Below are 22,686 nucleotides of genomic sequence, written 5' to 3' on the forward strand. Positions count from 1 at the left end.
ACGCAGCCTCTGTGTTGCTCCGCTCTGATGGCTAAGGGTTGGCCAACCACCTGATGTGTCACTGTTGGCATCAGGAAATGGGTTCAGCTGGAGAGTGGCGATGTCCCGAGGGAGTGTAAAAGGAACTTTCTTAGGACACTCCAGTCTTGGGAATATACCTTGTCCTCCAGAAGCCTACAACCTACGTTGCATCCCTCCTAAGAGGGCCATTCCCCTCCCAGCCCTTCACGAACCACACGAGCATGGCTGGGTTCTAGGAGATTAGCCAACTCACCATGCGCAACCCCTGCATACGTAGGGGAGATGCCCTGTGTGCCCCGTGCAGGGCACATAAGTACTGTGTTCAGAGGTACCCAGAGAAGGAGGAGAAAATCACCTTCAAAGCATGTTAGAGTTTCCCAGGTTGTTTTCCATTGAGAAATTGGGATTGAGTCTCCCCTGTTTGTTTTAAAAACTCAGTTGTTATCACAAAAGCAGCACATGATCATTGTAACAGTTGACCGTCTGGGTGTTTTCTGCGCCTGGGCCCGCTTGTTGGGTTTTGTCATCATGCGATATTGTTCTGCTAGCTGAGTCCCTGAGCGTGAGCTTGAGGTGATGGAAGGAAGGAAGAGCCTTGGGAATGGGTGAGCAAGTGTCAATGCTGGGAGAGGCTCAAGTGGCAGAGGACTCTGATCTTCACTGAGGTCTGGATCACGGTGGAGAGGTGGGCAGAAGCCTTGGAAAGAAAAATAGAGGCAGGACTTCTGGGGAGATTCATTAGTCCTTGACAAAGGGGGCTCCTGGGTCCCACCTGGGAGCTGGGTAACTTGGGTTTCAGCCTGGAAGAATGTCATAGGGAAATTGTGCTCCATGGGAGGGTAGGGAATTTTATGAGGACGGCATTCAGGCCTCTTACAGTAGAGGCACGAGATGGACTGAGCAGAGACACTGTGAAGTCAGGGGATGATGGGGGAATTTGCTCAAGGGGAGACAGGATGACAACACTTTGACTAATGGCCAGTCATGCAGGGGTGGACCTGGAGAGAGTGCAGTATCGACTGATTGTGTTTCATTTGCTTTAGTTACAGATATCGTAGGCAGTGGTAGAGATAAAATTGCTCTGTGGTGAGTCAAGTGTCCCTTGGGATCGGACACATCCAGACTCTCTGAGTCATTGACAGCTGGTGGGAAACACAGGGAATGAAAGGTGGAGGGTGGGGGAGGGGGCACTCTGCACATGAGTTGCGCCGTTGCTGTCAGGAGGGGAACCAGAGAAGAACAGGCCGCGCGGGCGAAGGCCCGAGGGAACGTGGAGCACGAGTTGGTTGGAGAAAGCGATGCAGATCGTGGAGAGGCCGAGAGAGACCAGATTTCATGAAAAAGACGGGATGTCCCAGGGTTCCCGATCAGGGGCCTTAGGTGGGGGTAGGAGAAGCTAAATACAAAAAGGCTCAGGGAGAGCTCCGTGGGGCCCCAAGTGAGTTGAGGAGGAAACATGAGGCCTCCAGCCCTCCTCAGAGGGGTCTAGCTGTGGACTTGGGCAGCGAGTAGGCTGGTCTTCTTCACAGTTGGCAATCCCTTCTACGGGCTCCTCTCACAGCACAGCTGCTGGTGACAGAGACATCCGCGTAGGGCAAGGATATGCATGAGCTCGTGGTTCCTTAAAATAGAACATGTGGGGCCCCAGTTCCCAAGCCTCCATACAAAACACACTGACCCCAGCTTCGCCGTTGAGCTGGGGAGCTCCCTAAATTCCAAACGGGGTTGTTGAAACTAAAACTAGATACCCCAAGTGGTCGGCTTAGGGGGCAGCTGTGACCTCCAAGTTCGGCTCCTGATTCTGTGTTTTTCTCTCCCTCCTCCTTCAGATCGTGGTGTGTGCAGGCGCCTCCTCACCTGGCAGCCCCGCTGTGGCCCACAGTTGGTGTCCAAGGTTTTGACAGTGTGGGTTTGTGTCTTTCCGGCAGGTGTCTCCTCTGTGACTTCCCTGCTGTCCCTGGCTTGGGTGCTAGCCTCCTATCACAAGCTGCTGCGGGACTCCAGGGACGACAAGAAGAGCATGAGCTACCGAGGGGCCCTCGTCCACCTCTTCTGGCGCCTCTTCACCATCTCATCCCGAGTGATCTCTTTTGCCCTCTTTGCTTCCATCTTCCAGCTCTACTTTGGGATCTTCGTGGTGGTCCACTGGTGTGCCATGGCCTTCTGGATCATCCATGGCGGAACAGACTTCTGCATGTCCAAGTGGGAGGAGATCCTCTTCAACATGGTGGTAGGGATCGTGTACATTTTCTGCTGGTTTAACGTCAAGGAAGGGCGGACTCGATATCGAATGTTTGCATATTACACGATAGTCTTGACTGAGAATGCTGCCTTGACGTTCCTTTGGTATTTTTACAGAGACCCGGAGACCACTGACTCCTATGCGGTGCCAGCACTGTGTTGTGTCTTTATTAGCTTTGTGGCTGGGATTGCATTGATGCTCTTATACTATGGTGTGCTGCATCCCATGGGGCCGCGAGCTAAGATCCTTGCCAGCTCCTGTTGTGCCGAGCTGCTCTGGGGCATCCCTTTGCCCCCCGATGTTGAGCCCATGGCGCCTCCAACCCCTGGGTACCGGGGGACCCAGGTCACGCCCACCAGAGCCGTAACGGAACAACAGGAGGATCTCACAGCTGACACTTGCTTGCCTGTTTTCCAAGTGAGACCCATGGAGCCCTCTATCCCACCGGGGCGACCTTACTACCCAGAAGGGCCCCTCATTAAGATTGACATGCCAAGAAAGAGGTACCCAGCTTGGGATGCTCACTTTGTAGACAGGAGGCTAAGGAGGACTATTAACATTCTGCAGTATGTCACCCCCACTGCGGTAGGCATTCGCTATCGAGATGGACCGCTCCTCTATGAGTTGCTACAGTATGAGTCTTCGCTCTAAGAGCATCTTGACCCAAATTGAGAAGGGGACCTTAAGTTTGGTTGCGGTGACCACCGCCTGCAAGAAATATAGCCCTCCCTTCCCCCAATACACTGAACCACCACCACCACCACCGCCACCACCACCACCAACACCACCACTACAAAAAAAAAATAATAATAATAACGAGTCACAACCCCTTCAGATAAGCTTTCTTTCCAGTCGCTGTATGTATACAAAGATATTCTCTATGTTTTGTAAGTAAAAACAAAAAGAAAACCTTTCTTTTGTTTTTTACACATAAGAAACAGTATTGAAAAATCCCACACTATGTTCATAGGGTGGAGAAGGAGGAGATGTCTCCGCTCCAAAAGAACAAAAAAGTTTTATACCTTACACCAGTGTAGATCATTTATGGGATTGGTGCTGATTGAAAGAACAAAACAAAACAAAACAAATCAAACACAAACAAACAAACAAAAAACCTTCAACTGCCTTATGCCCTTAGGTGCTGAGTTTCATTAAGTACTGTCACGTTTTCTCATGCAAAACTCCCTGGTGATTTTTGCACCAGGAGAGAGAAAATTAAACAATCAAATGAAACAAATCTAGAAACGAAGAAATGAAAACCAACCTACAAACACAACACGAAGCAATCCTTCTTCCTATCTGATTATTTGTATTGAAGAAAACAAATTTACAAAAAGCAGAGGCGTAGAAACCCATCCCTCTTTTCCATGTCTCTCTCTCCTCCTCTGTCCCTCCCCCTCTTCCCAGAGCCTTCTAGGAGCTAAAGGGCTGTTTGAAACTCAAATGGCTGGAAAAGCTACTTGAAGGCTGACTATGTGCCATTGTAGCAATTCGCCTAGCGAAAAATCACATTTGTTTCCTGGTGAAAAGCCAAACAACAAAACAAAAAGCACCCCATTAATTCGGCAAGGACAGGAAATTCTAAAGCAAATTAAAGGAGATTCCGTATGTGTAATCAAAAGAGAATCAGTAATAATAAAACTCAGCATAGTAGCAAAAAGAACGACATCAATTTAAAGGCACAATACTTAATCAGTGGCTGGCAATGATGATTTCTCCCATCATTTTAAGGCTGTGAACGTATACATCTATCACGTGAGATACTGCGTAAGGCCTCTTCTTTTCCATTTGGTGGGAAGCCTTAAATTGATCTGGAAAGAATTCTTCATTTTTCATTTGTGCTTTTTTTAAAAAAAAATAATAATAACGCAAAGAGGAAAACTAGAATATACATATATATATAAAAAGTCAAATTGTAATAACTGACCCATTTCGAAGACTGTCTGGTGCTTCTGTCTTTCACCATTGTGGTTGGCTGAAAGTCATTCAGTTCACTTGGTGCATCCAGGTTGAATGGGGAACTGTGTGCGTGTGGTGTGTGTGTGTTTATGTGTGTACGTGTGTGTCCCTGCTGCAAGGTCTTGCCAGAAATATACAAAAGCGATGTAAGACAGACTCTGATTATGGCTTGGTTGAGGGGGTATAGGAGGGGCTGGGGGCGGGGGAGTGGGTTGGACAGGACTGTGCCCTGGCGAGCCCTGTCTGGGCAGCGAGACTCATACCAGCAGCGCACTCTGGGTCTTAGAGGCCATGTCATTTGAGAGAGGGTTTGGCTCAACTGTTTATTTCCTCACTGTACCTAGTCGAATTTCTGGAGGTGTTGCAAGTATGTTCAAGCATTTTAAAAATCTTTATGTTTCAAAGTATTGCTTCTTTAAAAAATATTTCTGTTCTAGGGCATCATTTCAATCCCATTGTATCTCTACTTGGGCACAAAAAAAGAAAAAAAGGAAAAGAAAAAAATTCACAAAAAAAGATAAAAATCTCTACAAAAACAGATATACATATATATATATAAGTATATATATACACACACACACAATATTTTTACGTAAATACCATTAGTCTCTGTTGTGTGTAGCAGTGATTTTTTATTTTTAATTCCAAAAATAACTGTTTAGGGTGCAAGACCTCACAATGAACTATTCTTAAAGAAAAGTTCAAAAACTGAGGATTTTTTTTTTTTTAATATTTGTGGGTTTTTTAAAAAAATATTATTCGAAGAGGCTTCTCCTCCCCCACCCCTTTATTACTTACCTAAATTTTTTTTTTTTTAAATAAAAGAACATGTTTTGGATATCAGTGTAAAACTGAACGTCCTTGATCTCACATGCTATCACCGACCCTTGCAGGGCTATTGTTCCTGCAGAGGGGAGGAGGAGGAGCAGCTGTAGGAAGTGGGTCTCGCAGAGCACACCCGGCCGTGGTGCAGACCTCCACAAGGGCTGTCCCGTCTCTGCCATCTAAGGGACAGCCCTGGCCCCCACAGGCCACTTGGGGTTGGATCTGGCCAGAGGTGCTTTCTGGCAGCGTCTCCTTGTCACTGGCCTTCTCGGACTGCTCTGAGCTCCGCTGTACTCTGCTGAGGCTGGGAAGGCGAGGCCGTCTGGGGTCGTGCCCTCGGCTGGTGGGGTCCCAGCCCTCACCCGCCTCACGTCTGGCTGTGTGTGGCTGCAGCCGCCCCGGGACCTCTGCCGCTTTGGCTTGCTTGTCTGTTTTTGGTTTCTTTCTTTTGTCTTTCTTTTTTGTTTCAACCTAGCCATCGGCTCTAATTTGCCATCTCGACTCTGCTACTTCACACCCAGTGTGCATGCACATGTGTGCAGGGACACTCACACTTACTCAAAACTTAGAGGGAAGCTGCTGGTGTGGACCTGGAGCACCAGACATTGGGGTGACAACTTCCAGCTCGTGGAGGGCCCCCGAGGCCTTAGCCACCAGGGACAAATGGGAAGGGGCAGGAGGTTCTGGCAATGTCGGGGCCTCTGCAGGGCTGGGCTGGGGACAAGGTGCGCTTCTCCCTTGAAGTGGCGTCCCCCCCCCCCCCCGTCCCCCTGCCCCACGTGCTGGATCTTTCCTAACAATGGCAGTGAGAGCATGCGTCCCTGAGCAGCAGCAGGGAAGGCAGGTCTGGCTAAGGGACAGGAAAAGAGGAAAGTTAGTAAAGAAGTGGAGGATGAGGGAGACAGGGAGCGAGGGAACGTGAAGGCAACTGTCCCCTCTCCTCAGGGTCATCAGCCTCTCAGTGCCCCACGCTTCCAGGAGCAGGGACACCCTCCCCCCAACAGTCCCAGTCCCAGGCCAGGTGGGAATTGTGCACACTCTCAGTGCTCAAGCCCGCCCTGGGACAGGAGGTCTGTCTCCATACCTTGTACCCGCACCCCATAACTTGGGTCCTGATGATGCAGATCCTTCACACTGTCCTGTGGCTCTGTGAGACCTGGTGGCCCCAGCCCATGCTGGGCATCTGCTTCTAGTCTGTATTTCCTGGGCCCTGACCGCCCCTCAGTGGTCAGCCCATGATGCCCCACTGCTGCCTGGTGGAACACCCACCGTGCTTTAAAAATAAATCTCTGGGTCCATTTTATTGCCATAACCTCTTGATGAAAAATAATCAACTCCCAGTATTTAGCTGTGAAAGGAGATAAGCCTGTTGGTACCAGGAGGTATAGGAAAAAATAAACCGTCCCCCTCCCCTTCTCTGTTGCCACCCCCCACCCATCAAACATGCCCACGGACCCCACATTTCACTCCTCTTGTCGCACAGAAAAGTGACTCTTATTTCACTCTCAGAAATTTGGTGGTGTCGCCAAAACATGACTGGTTTTGTTAGCATCACTTCTGCAAGCCTGGCTTCTCCCTCACTCAGGGAGGTCTGCCTCCTGTCTCGGCCTCTGAATGAAAGGAAACCTCAGTCTTTTCAGAGAGCATCAAGGTGATGTCCCCTGAGCTCACTGTCACAGCCTGTGACATCCCAATCGGCAGTGTCATCAGATCAGCCCTCATGGACCTCACTTGCCCCAGAGTTTCCCATATCTCAGACATGCTCCTCCACTTTGTCTCCAGAAGGTGTCACCTGCTGTGTAGGCTCAGAGGAGTCCCGGCAAGTGGGGGAAGACGCTCGCCCCATGCAGACTGAGGCCCAGAGTGGAGCAGGCCCCATCCCCCTGACTGCACATGCCGTCATTCTGACGCAGCCTCCATCAGGGAAGACATTTCCCTGTGGCCTGGGGGGTCCCCCACACCCCCACTCCCTAGGCACAGAAGCATGCAACACTCTGTGGCCCCTGTGGCTCTAACCCAGCCCCTCAACAGCCATGGGCCCTCTGAGTCCCATGATGGCTAAAAGAGAGCAGGTCCCTTTCTGGCCCGCAGTCAGGGGGTGATTCTATCCGTCGCGTGGTATCTCCCTCCATAGACATCAGACCCTATCCCGAGACAAGCCTGATTGTCAGAAAGAAAACTTGGCAGGATTTTCAGAAGTTCCAAATTCCATCATTTTTTCTATTCTTCCTCCAGTTTGACCCCCTCCTACCACACGGTCACAGGGGCAGAAGGAAAGGTTTTGACACTGATCTTGCTCGGAGCAGCACTGGACAGGCACTGGCCCGCGGTTTCTGCACACCTAAACTCCCACCGCAGTTTTCACCTGCCTGACAGAGGAGGCACGCTTTCCCCTTCCCTGTCTCTTCCGTGCACCAGGGCCTACGGTGAGTCCCCAACCTTGGTGCTCCCAGATCTCAGCAACACTTTCTCCATCCACCACCTGGACACAGAGTGAGGGCAGGACAGTGGGCAGACCCGGAGCCACTGGTGTGGAGACTGGGCTGTGAGCATTTGACAGCTCCCACGCCCTCGTGCTCCTGGCTTCCTCAGACGGGGCAGGCTGGGGACAGTCACCTAGCATTCGTTCAGCACAGAGGGTGGGGTTTTCTTTGCCATGGAAAGTGGCGTCTTACTCAAAGTGAGCCTTTCGGGCCACGTATATACAACAGCAGCAGCTCTTGGTGGCAGCTTAATGATGGGGCACAGAGGACTCCTTGTGTACGTTTATTTGATTTTCTTATCAAGAAACTAAATTCAGTTATTTCTTTGCCAAACTGAAAAATATTAAAATAACACTTCCAGATTTGGTTGGGGAGTGGGGTGGAATTTAAATTTAGAGAGCATAAAGGGAAGGGAGCTCATTGCAATTAATTTCACCTACATCCACGTGACATTCCCATTGTGGACTAGAAAACTGCCAGGGAGACCTAGAGGAGTTCAAGGGAGACCTAGAAAAGGCCCCGCATGAGTGGGAGGGAAGGACCAGGGGGTGGGCTGGCCTTATAGGTGGCCGTCCCATTCATTCACTTCTCAAACACATATTGATCACTAGACTCTGTCGAGCGACCCTCTGCATAAAGCACCACACAGTGTCCTACAGGAAGTGGACTTAAGTTGGTGTCGGCACCTCTCATGAAGGACCAGGTGTGAATGAGGTGAACACAGTGGGAACTTCACTGAGGTCTCAGTCTGGATCCCTTTCTCCTCATTCCACACCGCCTGCTCCCCTGGAAGTGACATTCCATTCTCATGCACATGGCGGTGGCACCGGCTGGCTGGCCGCAAGCTGCAAACCCATAAGCTCATAAGAGGACTGCCCGAGAGTGCTAAATCTGTGTGTGCCCGTCCCAATTCCAAACCGGGTGAAAACATGCAAAGACAGCTCCGCCCTCTCACTGGGCAAAAAGATGCCGCTCGACCTAAATTCCTGCACTGGCAACCCGAGCCTCTTCCTCACCTGTTCTTAGCCACCTTAAAGGTTTCGTTTCTCACTTAAACGCTGCTGCGCCTTGCGCTGTTGGCCAAATATCAAAGGTCAAAGGTCGGGGCTGCTGCCTCCACCGGCTGTGGCTTCCTTCCCTGCCTGCCGGTCCCTCCTGCCTTACTCTGGTCTCCCAGTGCCATCTGCTGCTTCTGGCTCCCCGTGCCTTGCCTTGCAGTGGCTGGCAGGATGTGGCTTGTATGTTCTGGAGCCAAGGTCGTGAGTGCTATTAATGACTGCTCCTGAGGGCAGCAGACGGACCTCTGCTGGAGTTCCCCATGCCCTCAGCCAACACCTTATGTCAAGCACCAAGAATAGACCTAGGGACACCTGCCCTAGGCTGCCCTGTCACCTACACAACAATGTGCAGGTCCCAGTAGGAGACGCCACCCTTGCCAGTGTCTAGCACAAATACCAAGACCCCACCCCAGAAGAAACAGAAGTCAGTCAGCTCCTCTGTGCTCCTGCCTCCTGGGAGGGCACTCCTAACACTATCCTCAAACCGAGGAGGATGAAGAAATAACTTCCCTTTGGTAGAGTGCCAATCGGTAACCCAGTGAACACCCCTCTGTAAGCAACCTGTGGCCATCTGCCATGGCAGACACAGAAAACCGGCCCCTAGCCGATGAGCTCTCTGGTCTGTATCTCCACTCTCAGCATAGCTTGGGGGTCCTCAGGCTGCAGTGGGCTTGACAGATTTGTTTTAACTGCAGACCTCCCAGGAGCTCTTCTTTAAACCCAGAAAGATCAGAAAATTGGTCACAGGCTGGTTCAGGCTCCCCACTGTGATCATGGATAACTTGCTTCACCTCTCGGTGCCTTGGTTTCTCCATCTGTAAAGTGGAGAGGAAGAAGGCCGACCCCTTCTCTCTCCTGCTCAGGGATGCTGCCAGGACTCAGTTAATGAAGGCGTTATATAAGGAGATATGGTGACCTCATTCCTTAGGAAACGGAACTACAGAAGGAGAGGGTATTTTGCAGGTGCAATGGCACCCAGAAACCCCAGGGTTGGCAAGAAGGACATGGGAGACGTTTCATGTACCTATAGTTCTTAGATACTTCACAGCACTGTGAACCCAGCACAACAGTACCCTGGTCAGGTGACCCTTGGTCTCCTGACTCAAAGTGGCCCTTATAATTCTAAAACCAAATCTCCTGGTGTTAATTTTTCCCAAAATATCAGAGGATATATGGAAGGGCCAATTTGAAAACTGGTATTCATTGAGCTTTGCAGAGACAGGAGAAGGGGTGGACGGGGAGTATTTGGAGATTATTTTTAAGGTGGTTGAAAGCCCTTCAGGAAATCTCTCTTGCTTTGCCCTCCCCTGCAATCTTTCTCAGTCTTGAGGCTCACCTCACCAAACGGACTCACCTTCTCTTCCCTCCTGCAGAGTACAGAAAACAAAACTTCGCTTTTGGAACAATCATTCTGTCTGCCAAAATGTGGGTCCCAGAGGTGGGTTTTTATCACTCCCTGGTGTGCTTTGAGTGAAGCCTGCAGGCAAAAATTCAGAGACAAACAGGGCTGGGGAATATCACTATTTTTTTTCCTAAATCAGGGTATTTTTTTCCTCATAATTTGAATTGGAAAAGTTAAGTTGAATTTCTTTTTCTTTTTCTTTTTTTTTTTTCCCTTTTGACTATGGTTTGACTGTTATCAATTCCACAACCAAGAAACACTTTGAGCAAGAAAACAGACCCATCCTAAGAAACTCCACATTCTTCTTAGGACCTAAACCAGAGTGGGAGCAGGTGGGAGTCACAGGGACGGATACAGCACTCAGGAGCACCCGTGGTGACACTGATTCCTATTGGCTCTGAGAACCTTCCTGGAAAGGAAAATTCTAGAAGCTTCAACTGTTCTGGATCAGTCAACCTGAGCCTGGCCCTTTCCTTGGAGTTCAGGTGTATTCTGAAATAGAAATTCTCACACAAAAGCAAGCAAGCAGGCAAGCAGGCAGCTCCTGAGACTGTCCCACGGGCAGGTGTCAGTGGCTGGAGCCCTGACCAGAGCCCCCTTCCCACCTGCTCTGACTCTGCTCTCCGAGGGTATATCATTGTCTTGACAGCACAAGGGACCAGATCATAGTTTGGAATTCAGTCACGACTTCTGTTTGATTTTATATCTGATTACTCTGTGGATAGGCCAAGCCCTGCTGGGACTATTTATCTCCACGAGGTATCTCTGATGCGTCAGTGTGACCTCACGCTTGATCCCCCACTCTCATCAGTACCCCTTCTGGCTGGGATGGATGGTGAATGAACTGCATGAGATTTGTGAACGAGGACTTTGAAGACGGACCGCAGAGCTGCCAGGAAGAGCAGGACTCGGGAGAGGGATGGGAAGAGCGGCAAAGAGGAGGAAGGCTTCTGGAAGCATGTGGAAGACAGCAGCAGCCAGCGGGTCCTTCCTCCTGCGCTCTTCGGTGCAGACAGAGCTAAGCATGTTCGTTCCAAACAGAGGAAATTGATTCGATGGAGTGACATAGTCAAGGTTTTTTTTTTTTTTTTTTTTTTTTACAAAAGGTCCAGAGAACACATCTACAGAAAGCAGAGGCACATTCTCACGAACAGATCATGTCATTGGAAGTCAGAAATCCAGGACTCTCTCCTCCTGCAGACTTAAGTCACTCTCGGGCCTGATTTCTCCTGTGTACGATGAGAAGAGCGTCACTCCCTGCCTCACAGGGCTGTTGTGAGGAGAAAGTGACTAATGTTTGGTAAATACTTTGAAGACAAAAGTATTATGGTTATCAAGTTTGCTTCCTATTTAAAACCCATGTAAACATTAATTGAGCACCTACTGTGTGCAGAGCCCCATGCTAGGTGCCGTGGAGAAAGGAGACATGATCTAGTTCCGCCATGCTCATGGTTAGTGGATACTTTTAAAAGATTACAGGAGGACAGATTAACAGAATTGTCTCAATGTGGGTCACGAAAGGTGTTCTCTGTCTTTTTGCTCCAGAAAGGCTACTCTCCTTTCCTCCCCAAGTACTTGGGCAGGAGGGAACGGCTTTGAATTGCTGGGCTTCCAGCAGAGAATGCTCTTCTGGGAAGCAGACGAGCAGTGGCTTCTCTGCTCCCTCTGTGCAAAATGAAGGCCTACAGCAGAGAGGCCCCGTGAGCGGCGCTCGCGGCTCTGCTATTCCAGACGTTCCTCTCGGGCTCGGCCTCGCTGTGGCCACAGCCTTCGTCTTCTCTCCTCAGACCCAGAGAACAATTCGCTTATGCTGTCCTGGAGTGGAGGGATATTTTTGCTTAGTTTGTTTTGCTGGAGAGTCTGGTACACTGTTGTTTGCTGGAAAGTCTTGGCTTCCAACGACAAGGGTCTTTACTACAAATCAAAACATGTGATTTACATTTTTTTTTCTTTTTGGTGGTGGGGGAAGTTTTCAATTTCTTGGCTGCCTCACATAAAACAAAGCCTTTTAAAATTTCCCATTTGTTTTTCCATGTGCAAAAAGTGCTTCCCTTCCCAAACACACTCAATGAACCAAGTCTGGATTCTAAAATATCCCAAAAGATAGTACATCTCAAGTTATTCAGAGTGCTGTGCCAGAGGTACACTAGTTTCTACAAAGAGCCAAACCACCTACTGAGCTAAACAGATTGGAATTCCAACCCCAAATCAAAGTTTTCCAGAAATGCTTCCAGAGTCTTTTAGCTTTAGGATGCTGTTTCAGTATTACCAGGGCTGAATCCTCAGAAATCTTCCTGCCACAGGAAAAACATCCTCAGAGCCCAGCAGGGGGCTTCCTCTGTGTTTTAGAATCAGAGCAAAACCACTTGTTATTTTGAAAAATCATTATATGATGCCAGCCTTTAAGAAGATAATTACTTTCTTCTCCTTTCAGAGGGAAGGAGAGACAAAGAGAAAGTGAAGGTGGATGGTGGATGTGAAAATGGCTCTTCTGCTTTGAGGAGAGCCGTGGGACTCAGTGGCTCCCTCTGTCTCAGATGCAGGACCAGGACGCTCATGCGGAGCTTCCTTAGGAACCCAAGGTAGTCCTGAGACTTCGTGTCCCCTTTTTTTCAACCCAGGGCCCAAGGAAGGGGTGGCTTCAGCTTTGGGGCTGCCGACTTGCCCCAGATCATTCTGAGCTTCCAGCCACTGCCCTGGCCGTGTCCAGCCTGTGTTCACAAGCAGCTCCCAGCCCTGGTGTTGACCCCATAAGGCCTTCTTTCTGTGTGGCCAGTGTTCACATGCACAGTGCTTCAAGTCAGGGCTGCTTGTCCGAATGCAATCCCCATAGCCTTCTCACTTGCCTTGACACTAGTACTGCTGCATGCTTCACCAAATATACCACCAACCATGCAGGAGCTGCCGCTTCCCCCGAGACACAGCCTCCAGCGTCACCCTCGGCCCAGCCTGCCTGAAGTCAAGCACAGGCACTGCTTCTCCCTTCCTTTAAATCCATGTGCCTTTAGAAGGCATGGCCCTGGGTTCTGGCAGGGATCTGCGGAGGTGGAGGGCAGGAGAGAGGGGCAGGTGGTGTTACTTAAGCAGCTGGGACACGAGCTGATAACCTATGTTATCAGAGGCTAAGTGTTCACAGCCCCTGGGCTGTCTAGGGCATTATCTCCTCAAAATAACAACCACCACAAAAATCTATACGATATGACAGTTCATGTCCCCTCTAGTTTCACTGCTGACCACTAGCGTATGGCACCTGCTTGAGTGCTTGTGACTGGTGGCTTCATTTGTATTTGTTTAAAATTATACTGATTATGAAATACCCGAGAGAGAGAGAGAGGCACAGGGAAAACCACGTAAGGGGATTTGAGATTATGAAATTATCACGGGTTGTGCAGAGTTAAGAAGTATACGACCCTATCACTTCATTCTAATCTCATGGACCACATCATGCTACATAAACATGCCAATATCAGGCATATATATGTATGTAGTATGTATTATACATATATACATATGTATCTTTTTCTAAAGGGCTTAAGGAGTTTGATGAAACAGAGTGTTCCAATGTTTAGAGCTCTTGCCGGACTTGAAATAGACCTAGCCTAGATGGATTTTTCTTTTCTCCCAGGCACCTGGGCTGCTCTGTGCCTTCCTTTCCTCGGTCTGTGACAGAAGGCCAGTAACAGGACTGTGCTGGGAATGTGCGAGACTCTCCAGGTGCTATCAGTATTCTCATCAAGTTTACAGCACAGCAGAGAACTCCAGGAAGCAGCTTTCTAAATCACTCCCTGTTTTCTGGAATTCAAATCACACGGAGTGGCTCTGAGCCATTAGCCATGAGTGTAGGCAAAGAGAGGGGAATGCACTGGGGGATGGAGCTCAGAAGTAGCTGCTCCGAGCCAGGCCAGTGTTAGACGGTCTCTGGCCACCAGGATCTTTGGCTGGTGACCACCAAGCCTGCTCTGGTCAGCTCCCTGCACACTGAATGTCTGCAGCTGAGGCCCAGGCTGGCCTAGGAAAGCCACATGAGGACTCAGGGCAAGCAACTGCCTGCCTGGATAGAAAGCCCCCTGGCAACTCTGACCAGTAGGAGGCCCTCCAGAGCAATCGTGCTGTGGGAGGCAGACCCCATCTTCAGCAGTGCCACGTACCTCCCCCATGGCAGTGGCCCAACTCTGGGGTCTTCAGGTAGACTTCAGAAGAAACATGGACATGAAAAAGCCATTGCAATGCCCTCGTGCCCTTGGTGACAGAATTGGCATGAGCTGAAGCAAAAGGATACTTGATTGTGCTGCAAGAATCCTTTCACAAAAGGCAAAGGAGCATTTGGGGTGAGCTGCTGGGACAGGGTGCTTGTGCAGCAGAGGTTTTGAGCCACATGTCTTCTTTCTTGAGCAGGATCCAATTCTGAGCCTCCTCTGCTGACTCGGGTGTGACCTGCAGTGATGGGATCCAGATGCTAAGGGTGTTTGGGATCTAGGCTGGCACTTGCCGAGATTACCACCTGAACAGCCTGGCGTTAAGTGCAAGAGCATCACGGGATCTGTCCAAAGCCTGTAGACACCTTTTGAAGCCCAGACCCTCAGTAGTTTTGGGTCCCCTCCTCCAATCTGTCACACGAACACAGTCTGCATCTCCTGACACCCGGTAGTATGTCTCGCAGCCAGCTGCTGCGGGCCACCGTGCCAGCACACCCATTCCATCTCCTCCAGCCACTTCTTCTCCCTTCCCTTGTTCCACTGTCTCGCGGTAGCCCCAGAGTCACAGGCAGCAGGCAACCCTCTCTCCCCCTAGTGCATGCAAATATATTCCAACCTCCAGGCCTGGAAATATTCTCATGCCCCTCATCCCCAGCCCAACACCCAGTGCATAGTATCTCCATTACCTTTCCCCCTGCAATACGCTTTCATGATAAAACCTGTTTTCAAGAAAACTACTTTTGATTTTACAGAAAAGTGGCTCCTTGAGGTATGAGGAGGGGAATGTGGAGGTGGGACTTGGAAAGATGGACATGTGACCCTGGGAGGGGCTGATGGTGCATCTCTATAGGGCATTTTTCTTTGACTTTTAAAAATATTACAGGTTTGTTACAGAAAAAAAAATCTAAGAAAGAAGGAAGGAAGGAAGAGAGAGAGAAAAGGAGTCCCCTGAGGTCTCACTGTCTTCTCTTGGCATCTGTGGGTTGTCACTGTGGTTTGTTGTTCAAAGCACATGTTTTTCTCCCTACAGCTGGGCTGAGCTTTCCAGCATTTTCTAGCTCCCTGTGTGCCCGAGAACTCTGCAGGGGCATGTTGCCTCTGTGTGCCTGGTCACTGGCTCTCCTGACGCCTCTGCCCACTCCTGTGGGGGTGGGAAGGCTGGAATCCAATCTTCTCATAACAATGGTTATTTTTTGGATGTTTTCTTACATCTGTTTAATTTTTCTTGAATACTTTTCTACTGGTCATCCTCCCCATTTTAACTCAATAAGGCTGATGACGCTGCTAACCGATTCTTCATAGAGCAAAACTAGTTGAACTTCTCAGGTAACTCAAAGCGTTGAGTGCATAAAATTTGTCATTTTCCCTAAAGGGCTGACGAAGTATTCTCGCTGTTCCTGTCCACTGTGCACCGGCTGTCAGAGAAACTGCTCTGCGTGTATATTTGTGGGTTTTAGGAAAGCAGTCATAAACACCATTAAGTCTGAGATCCCAGATATTTTCTCCCACTGAACACATGATCAAGCATGCACTTATAAAAGTAAGGTCCTAGAACCTGGCAATTCCCAGCTGGTGGTGGGCAGCTCTCATCCCTTTCTTCTGGGTGCAATGAGATAGGGGAGTTTGTGCGGAAGCTTTAGACACCCCAGGAAATGCACCCTTCCATCCAGCCAGGATTCTTTTCGTCTTCCCTTGTCCTTTAGGTAACCTAATCTTCATCATTGGTTGTTATGTCCCAAGGAGAGCCGAGTGAGTGGCGTTTAGCTTCCAAAGCTCTCATGCCACGTCTTCCTCTACTCTTGAGTTGCTGGTATTGAAAATAATTTATGGTGACCTCTAATCTAAGGATAAAGCCCAGCAGCAGAGCCTCGCCAGCATACAGACCGTGACCGCCTGCTGTTAACCGAAATCTCAATTTAAGGAAATACACGTGAGCCAATCTCTAGCCTCCATCTCTCTGGGACAGATCTATGTGGAAGTGGCTTAACCAACATTTTTGGGAGGGCTAGGCAGCAACCTTGCCCGTTATCACACCTGACCTGCACGGATACTTCTTTACACCCCACCGTGGGACCTGTCAAGCAGAGCCTTATGCATGTGGCTATTTTCATCTGCTGCCTAGTTAATGCACCCCTTGGACGGAGAAAGAAACCCTGCTCTTAAAACAGCATTTGATTTAACTGAGCACTTATTATGTGTAAAATAGAGTTGTTGCCCATGCATAAAGCAAGGAGGGAGGAAGAGTATGGAATGACAACCCGGAAGGGATAAAGGCTGAGGATGAAATCATGACCACCTTCTCCTAGCAGCTCAGCAATGCGCTTAACCGTTTAGATCCCAACCGCAGCGGCTGCTGGACATGGGCAGAAGTCAGGCCAGTCAGGCCAGTGACAAGGCAAAGGCCTGGAAGCCAGAGATGCAGTTCTTATCCAGAAAGAAATTCTAGGACCCCCAGAAAGAAGAAATGGGCAGACAGAGACTCCCAATCCCAGGTCTGTTATCACAGGAGGTGGGTGGAAGGAAATGGCATAAGAGGAGACTTGGGGAGGAGCACAGAGGGGGCAGATGGCTTTCCTCTGTCCTGTGAAGGTGTTTGGGGAGCCCCTTTGCAAGTCGAGGGCTTTTCTGGCAGAAGGCTTTTGTGTGCCCCTGTTGTCCCTATCCCCAAAGTAGGCTTGAATAAGTAATTGACTGTTGGAAGGTGGTAGGAATCATTTATTCATACTGAAATGGGAGTATCACTTTTGGTCTATATAAGCATCAGAATTTGAAAAATAATTTGAGCTAACCCCCCCAGCCAGAGGAACCAGAGGGAAAAGCACAGGGAGCCACTTTCACCCTGGTCCCAGGTTTCCCTGTCTTGTCGCCATGGGCTTGGTGAGTGGAAGGCAAGTCCCGGGAGCACGCAGGTCACACCAGCATGGCTCAGTTGACTTCGCTTTTCCAACCCAGACCCGGAGCCCGGGAAGGACAATACTGGAGAGAGCTCTGCACACTCCATGCTCACCCCATGCTCAGACCTTCCTGGGGCAAGTGCAGGCACCCTATCCCCATGTGGAGCACGGCTCCCCGCCTGGAATGACAAACATAGGAAGGGATATTTCAAGGCCGGCAAATACACTAATAAAAATTAAAATGTCATTTGACACGCACCCCGTGGTCCTCGGCTGCCTCCCCTCCTTTTCTGGTTTGCCAGTGGCACACAGAATTCTTGGTGCTCCAGAAAGCCAACTGCTTCCATTTTCTTGGCCAGACTATGAAGATGGAGGAAAGTTGATTCTAAGTCAACACTCATGGTTTTCAGCTACGTGGGCAGACACGGACATCTGTCCCTCCTCATTAATCTAGACCCGGTGCTATTTGTGGCAAACTGTGCCTATGAGAGTAATTTCCTTCATTTCCTTCTTTTTTCCTAATCAATTGCAACAAAGTAATTATGTTAAGAAGACAGTTTTCCATGTAGGTCTTTCCTTAGCACAAGATTTTTGTCCTTTTTTGTTACTTTTCTAGGAGGGCTTGGTTTCCAGTGTCTGAGACCCCTCATTCCTTCTTAGAAACTAAAATGCTTTTCCTTTTCTATTAGCCAAAAAGAAAATTGCATTAAAAATGAAAATGTCAGGTTCTTTCTTCCCTCTTTCCCTGTTGAGTTGGAATGGACAGATGTGCATGGGTTGAGATCTTTTGAATTATTTACTTCAGGGTGCTTGCTGAAGATGAAAGACTTTTTTCTGTTCCCCCACCATGACGAGGTCAGGGCAGTGAGAACACACAATTTAACTTCTCGAAACCTTGTGGTGCCTTTTCTCGTGGTGCTTTTGTCATGTGACTCCACTCAAGGCGGCCACTTGCAGCAAACAGCAATGCCAGTACTTTTCCTCGGTATTAGGTGCCAGTGCAGTAAAAGACTTTAATGTATACACATATAAATAGATATAGATATATCATTATAGCTATATAATTATATGATTGAGGTTCTGATGCAGCTTTGGTGGGAGTTGATCATTCCTCTATGAAAATATATGCTACTCAACTGGAACTCACGGCTCTCTTGACAGTATGACATTCAGGAAGGGCACCAACCGATGGGATGGGTTACTCACCTGTGACAAGTTTTCTTCTTCCTTCTTGTGAAAGTTGCTGTCTCCAGAGCATGGAATGTTTGATAAGGGAGCAAAGAGCAGCTTTTTTTGAACTTCCTTTGGTGCTGATATTTTTTAAAAATTCTTTGTTTGTTTGTTTGTTAAGCTCCCCCATCAGTAGCCAATAAGCTGCTTTTCCAAAATCTCAACTCACCAATCAAAAGTGGCAAGGGACAGTTTGGGAATAAGAGGCTGGAGGACGGGCATCCCTGACTTGGTGTCTTAACTCAGAGAGTCTCCTCTGTGACCTGCAGCATTCTCTTAGAGTCAATTTCCCCATCTGAAATAGGGATCATAAATATTTCCTTACCTCATGGGGAAGAGTAACGTAAAAGGATTAGTTGGTGGCACTGCATCACTAAATCATCATTTGGAGACAGCAACTTGGCATGTTTTTAAGATTTTGTATGTATGTTGCTGAGATGTTCTTCTTGGGGTTTTGTTTTGCTTCCCCCTCACCCTCCATCTCCGCTAACGTCTGTTTTACACACTGCCTTTGGCAATACCTTTGAATATTGTGTAACTGGTAGAGATACACCTGGGTGTTGAGTAGTGCTAATTTCTCCCAAGGGAACAACATCACTAATACTGTATAAGGTGCTAGAATCAAACCTCATTTTATATACTTTGGTTCTTAGAGAAAACAAAACATACAGAATTCTTTCTGTGAAGCCTTACTATAGATTGTTATAGCTAATTGTTTATCCAAAAAGTGAGAGAGAGAATATAAAATAAAGATATGATGCAGAGATTCTATATAAAATGTTATTAAAAGAAAGACCTTTGCTATTTCCTATATTAACATAAACTATCAAATATATAGACACATGCACACACATACGTGTGTGTGTGTGTGCTTGAGGCAGATGGAAAGAATGGAAAATGTAGTGTGTGCATCTGTATTTTAATTTTCAGCGGGTTCACAATTTTTAGTATGTGCACAAGAGATGTTTATGGTGGGGATGGGATAGGGATGCCCAGTGTGGTGCAGGAAACCAATCATATTTCTGTTCTGTTCCATGTGTTATTAGAAGGAATGGGCTGAATGAGAGATAAGGGAAATAAATAAAAACATAGACGTGCTCTTTAAATGCTCTAAGCATGATTGTCACGTTTCTGTGTGCTTCTCCTTATGCTAAGGTTTCTCGACGGCACTGTAAAAATGTCTGCCGCCTCGGGTGTTCACAAATAACGTTTACCTCAAGAAAGCTTAAAAAAAAGAGTCCCCCACCCCCATTTCTTAAAATACAGTGACCCCCTAACCACAATGTCAGGCATTTCCACAGAAGTTCAGAAAGAGAATAGAACCATTCTGGTGCTTTTCTTCATGGCCCGAATCCCTGTCCGCCTTTAGTTGTTAATGGGAGAAAGAATCTGAGAGATGAGTTTTGAGCAGAAGCGGGGTTAGCGTGCAGTGCAAGCGTATTGGTGAATACAGACTTCGCCGGGATGAGTCGTGAGAGGTCCCCTCGAAGGATGGCTGTGTAATTCAGGTGTTCAGTGCTCGCATGCGTGTGCGTGTGTAAACTGTATATATGTTTCAATGTGCGACATGTTTGGTGGACAGAGAACAAGATACCACAAACAGAAATGAACAGAAGAAAAATATATCAAAAGCTATTTTGTCAGATGACGCACTAGTTCACCTTGATGAGAAGCCAGTTTCACAACTATGCAATCTTCCCGTTTCTCGTCCCTCTCCCTTCACCTCGGATTTTCAAACTGGTTTCCATACCCCTCACAGATTTTTCCTTTGTGCAAGAACCACAATATCCAATCCCTGGTTCAAGGTGAGCATGCTGCAGTGATTCTTTTCCTAAATTTAAGAGCTAACGAAAAAAAGGTTTCCTTTTCTTTAATTTGAAATGATTCGATGTAACTAACCCTGTTTGGTTCTGCAAGTGAACTGATGTGTACTTTATGTTTCAGTTTCGCCTTTACAACTTGTTTTCATCCTCTTCTTGGTTCAAAGTATTTGTTTTCTTTATAGATGCTACTTTTTATAGTGTATGTTTTGGGATGTACTGACTTAAGGCAAGAAAAAAAATTTGGCTTATGTGGAACAATGAGCATATGACCTCAGGGCTGGGGTGGGACGTCACTGCACCTGCGGCTGTGTTGCTACCTACATCCTGGTCCTGAATAAGGACCATGGTAGAGAGCTGGTGTATTCTGGGGAAGATGTGGCCTGGACATTTTTCTTTCCTTATTCATGGTCATCTATCTGGAGTAACCTATCCCCAGAGGGTGAGCTTGTATTTTCTGCCTTAGTTTTAGGCTAACCGCACCCTTCCCAGGTACTCCGCCTGGTCTGTCTACTGCACCCAGTGCCAAATCCCACTTCCTTCATGTCGCACTGCTGTCTCCTAATACCTCTCCTCCCCTGCTGGCCACTGATGGCAACTTGCCTGCATGGTGTTCATGCATCTGCTCCCACTTTGAAAATTAGATGTAAAGGGGGTCTTTGAGAGCCTGGTGTCAAAAGTGCTCAGGAGGTCTGGCCGCAGACCGCACGCCATTCAGGGGCATTTGAAATGTGCTCTTAGCTACAGAGGAGAGCAGCGAGGCCTACCACATTTCCACACTAAAGCCAATTCGGCTGAGCATGCCCTCGAGAGGTTTTAAAAAGTAGTTTCAGGGAAGAAGAGAGGTCCTGGGTGACACAAAGCACAAACTGGGCAGGAAAGCCCTGCGCACAGAAGGCAGCTTCTCAACTTTTCTGGCTGGCTGCACAAGTCTGACTTTTGCACACGGTTTACAAATCTTGCACAAGGTGGCTGAGCCATCCAAGACAGTTTTTAAAAGATAAATTCGGACACTGCCTAACTGCTCCAGCACAACATGCTTCCACCTCCACTGGCTGTGGGAGCTCGGATGGAATTCCTTTGGAATGAAAAAGGAAGTTGGACCTCGGATAAGAGTGCATCTTCCCCACAGGCTCTACCCCTTGCCTCCCCCAACCCTACACGTTCTCTTAGCTACTCAGGGGATCTAAACGAAGTGCTGTTCCACAGATCACACCTGCTAATACCCATCCCAGGAATTTCTCACCCAGTCTTTCTTTTTCCTCTTGAAAAGAGGGTCCTCTTACCCTTTGAGATAGTATTCTAGAGACCTTTAGGCTTATTCTGGGGTCCATCCCTGCATAACCAGCACCCAGGATTTTTTTCCTAGAAACCGATTTGTCTTTAAGGCTCAGAAAATTTAAGGGGGACCAGTTCCAGGACATTGAAATTTCCCAATCCCTGTCCTTCCCTAAAAAGTGGCTGGGGAGCTGCAGGGGCCTCTCAGAAGTTGTCCAGGTCCAGCCCTGATCCCACTCTTCTCTGGCCATCAGTACCAGGCCTTGGAGATGCAGAGGCTCCAGGTATTCCATGAGGTTCAGGGTTTGGGGTGAAATAAAGAGAGGCCAAAAGTTGGAAGTGGTCTAGATCCTTGCTCCTCACCCAGAGCTGAATCAGAGTGCCTGACCCCCATTTGGGGGTTGTGACAACCTGCCTTTCTGGGAAGCGACATGCCACCTCTGGGGTCTGTGGCATTATGGAGTTTGTGCCACACATCTAGACCCAAGGAACCTGCCTGTGCAGAGGCCTGACAATGTATTACCAGCACACATGGAGCCTTTGCCGAGGAAATCCCCAGCAGAATGGATGAGTCCTGTTGTGGTGCTTGGGCCTTCGTCACGTTGGTTCCTGACATCAACTGGCACCTGAGGCCATGAAGGGCCCATAGATATACAGTCTGAATGCCAGGCCGGAGAGGTCATTAGGGCCCAGGGTCCTCCCAGGCTGGCTGCTTCTGAAGAAGGAATCTGGCAAGAGATGTCATGCTTCCTGTCATGGCAGGAGGCACAGTTCCTCAGAGAAAGAAGCACTTAGGATAACTGGAGTCTCCGGAAGGTCGGGTGTCAGAATAAGTGCAGCGTGACCTGGGCAGGTGACATCAGCAATACAGAGAAGAGCCCCTCAGCAGGATGGGAGAACTCAGACTCAGCTCACAGTAACTGAGCATCGGTGATGTGTCGGGCCCTGCTCTGGGTGCCTTCACACAAATTATCTGAGTCCTTGCAATAATCTCGCAAGATGAGAAATCCCAACCCTTTTTCCAGATCAGGAAACTGAGGCTCAGGGAGTCTACATGGCTTGCATGGTGTCCATTGGTCAGTCAGGGGTTCTGCTGGGGGTCAGACCTGGCCATTTTGGTGCTGGTCCATCTCCAGAAGTCCTGTTCCTCTTCAAGGCTACTCCACCTCATCCCGTCTCCCAGCAGGTCATGAAGACCAGGTAGCTCATCGTGCCCAAAGTGGATTGCTTGGGACTAAAGCCAGGAAGCCTGGGCATCTTTGTTTCTATTAAGATGAT

The 22,686-nt window shown here is 48.5% G+C and overlaps 1 protein-coding gene across 1 annotated transcript in view; it reads left to right on the forward strand.

Moving 5' to 3' along the window:
* Positions 1-3,923, forward strand: part of XKR6 (XK, Kell blood group complex subunit-related family, member 6) — a 28,372-nt gene extending 24,449 nt beyond the window's left edge. The window contains exon 2 of the mRNA XM_008572037.1: positions 1,950-3,923. Within this exon, the coding sequence (XP_008570259.1) occupies positions 1,950-2,914 (965 nt within the window). The 3' untranslated portion in view covers positions 2,915-3,923. The remainder of the gene's footprint in view (positions 1-1,949) is intronic.
* Positions 3,924-22,686: the final 18,763 nt, after the last annotated feature.

The sequence above is a fragment of the Galeopterus variegatus genome, unplaced genomic scaffold (genome assembly GCF_000696425.1).
Source record: "Galeopterus variegatus unplaced genomic scaffold, G_variegatus-3.0.2 Scaffold748, whole genome shotgun sequence".
NCBI classification, from domain to species: domain Eukaryota; kingdom Metazoa; phylum Chordata; class Mammalia; order Dermoptera; family Cynocephalidae; genus Galeopterus; species Galeopterus variegatus.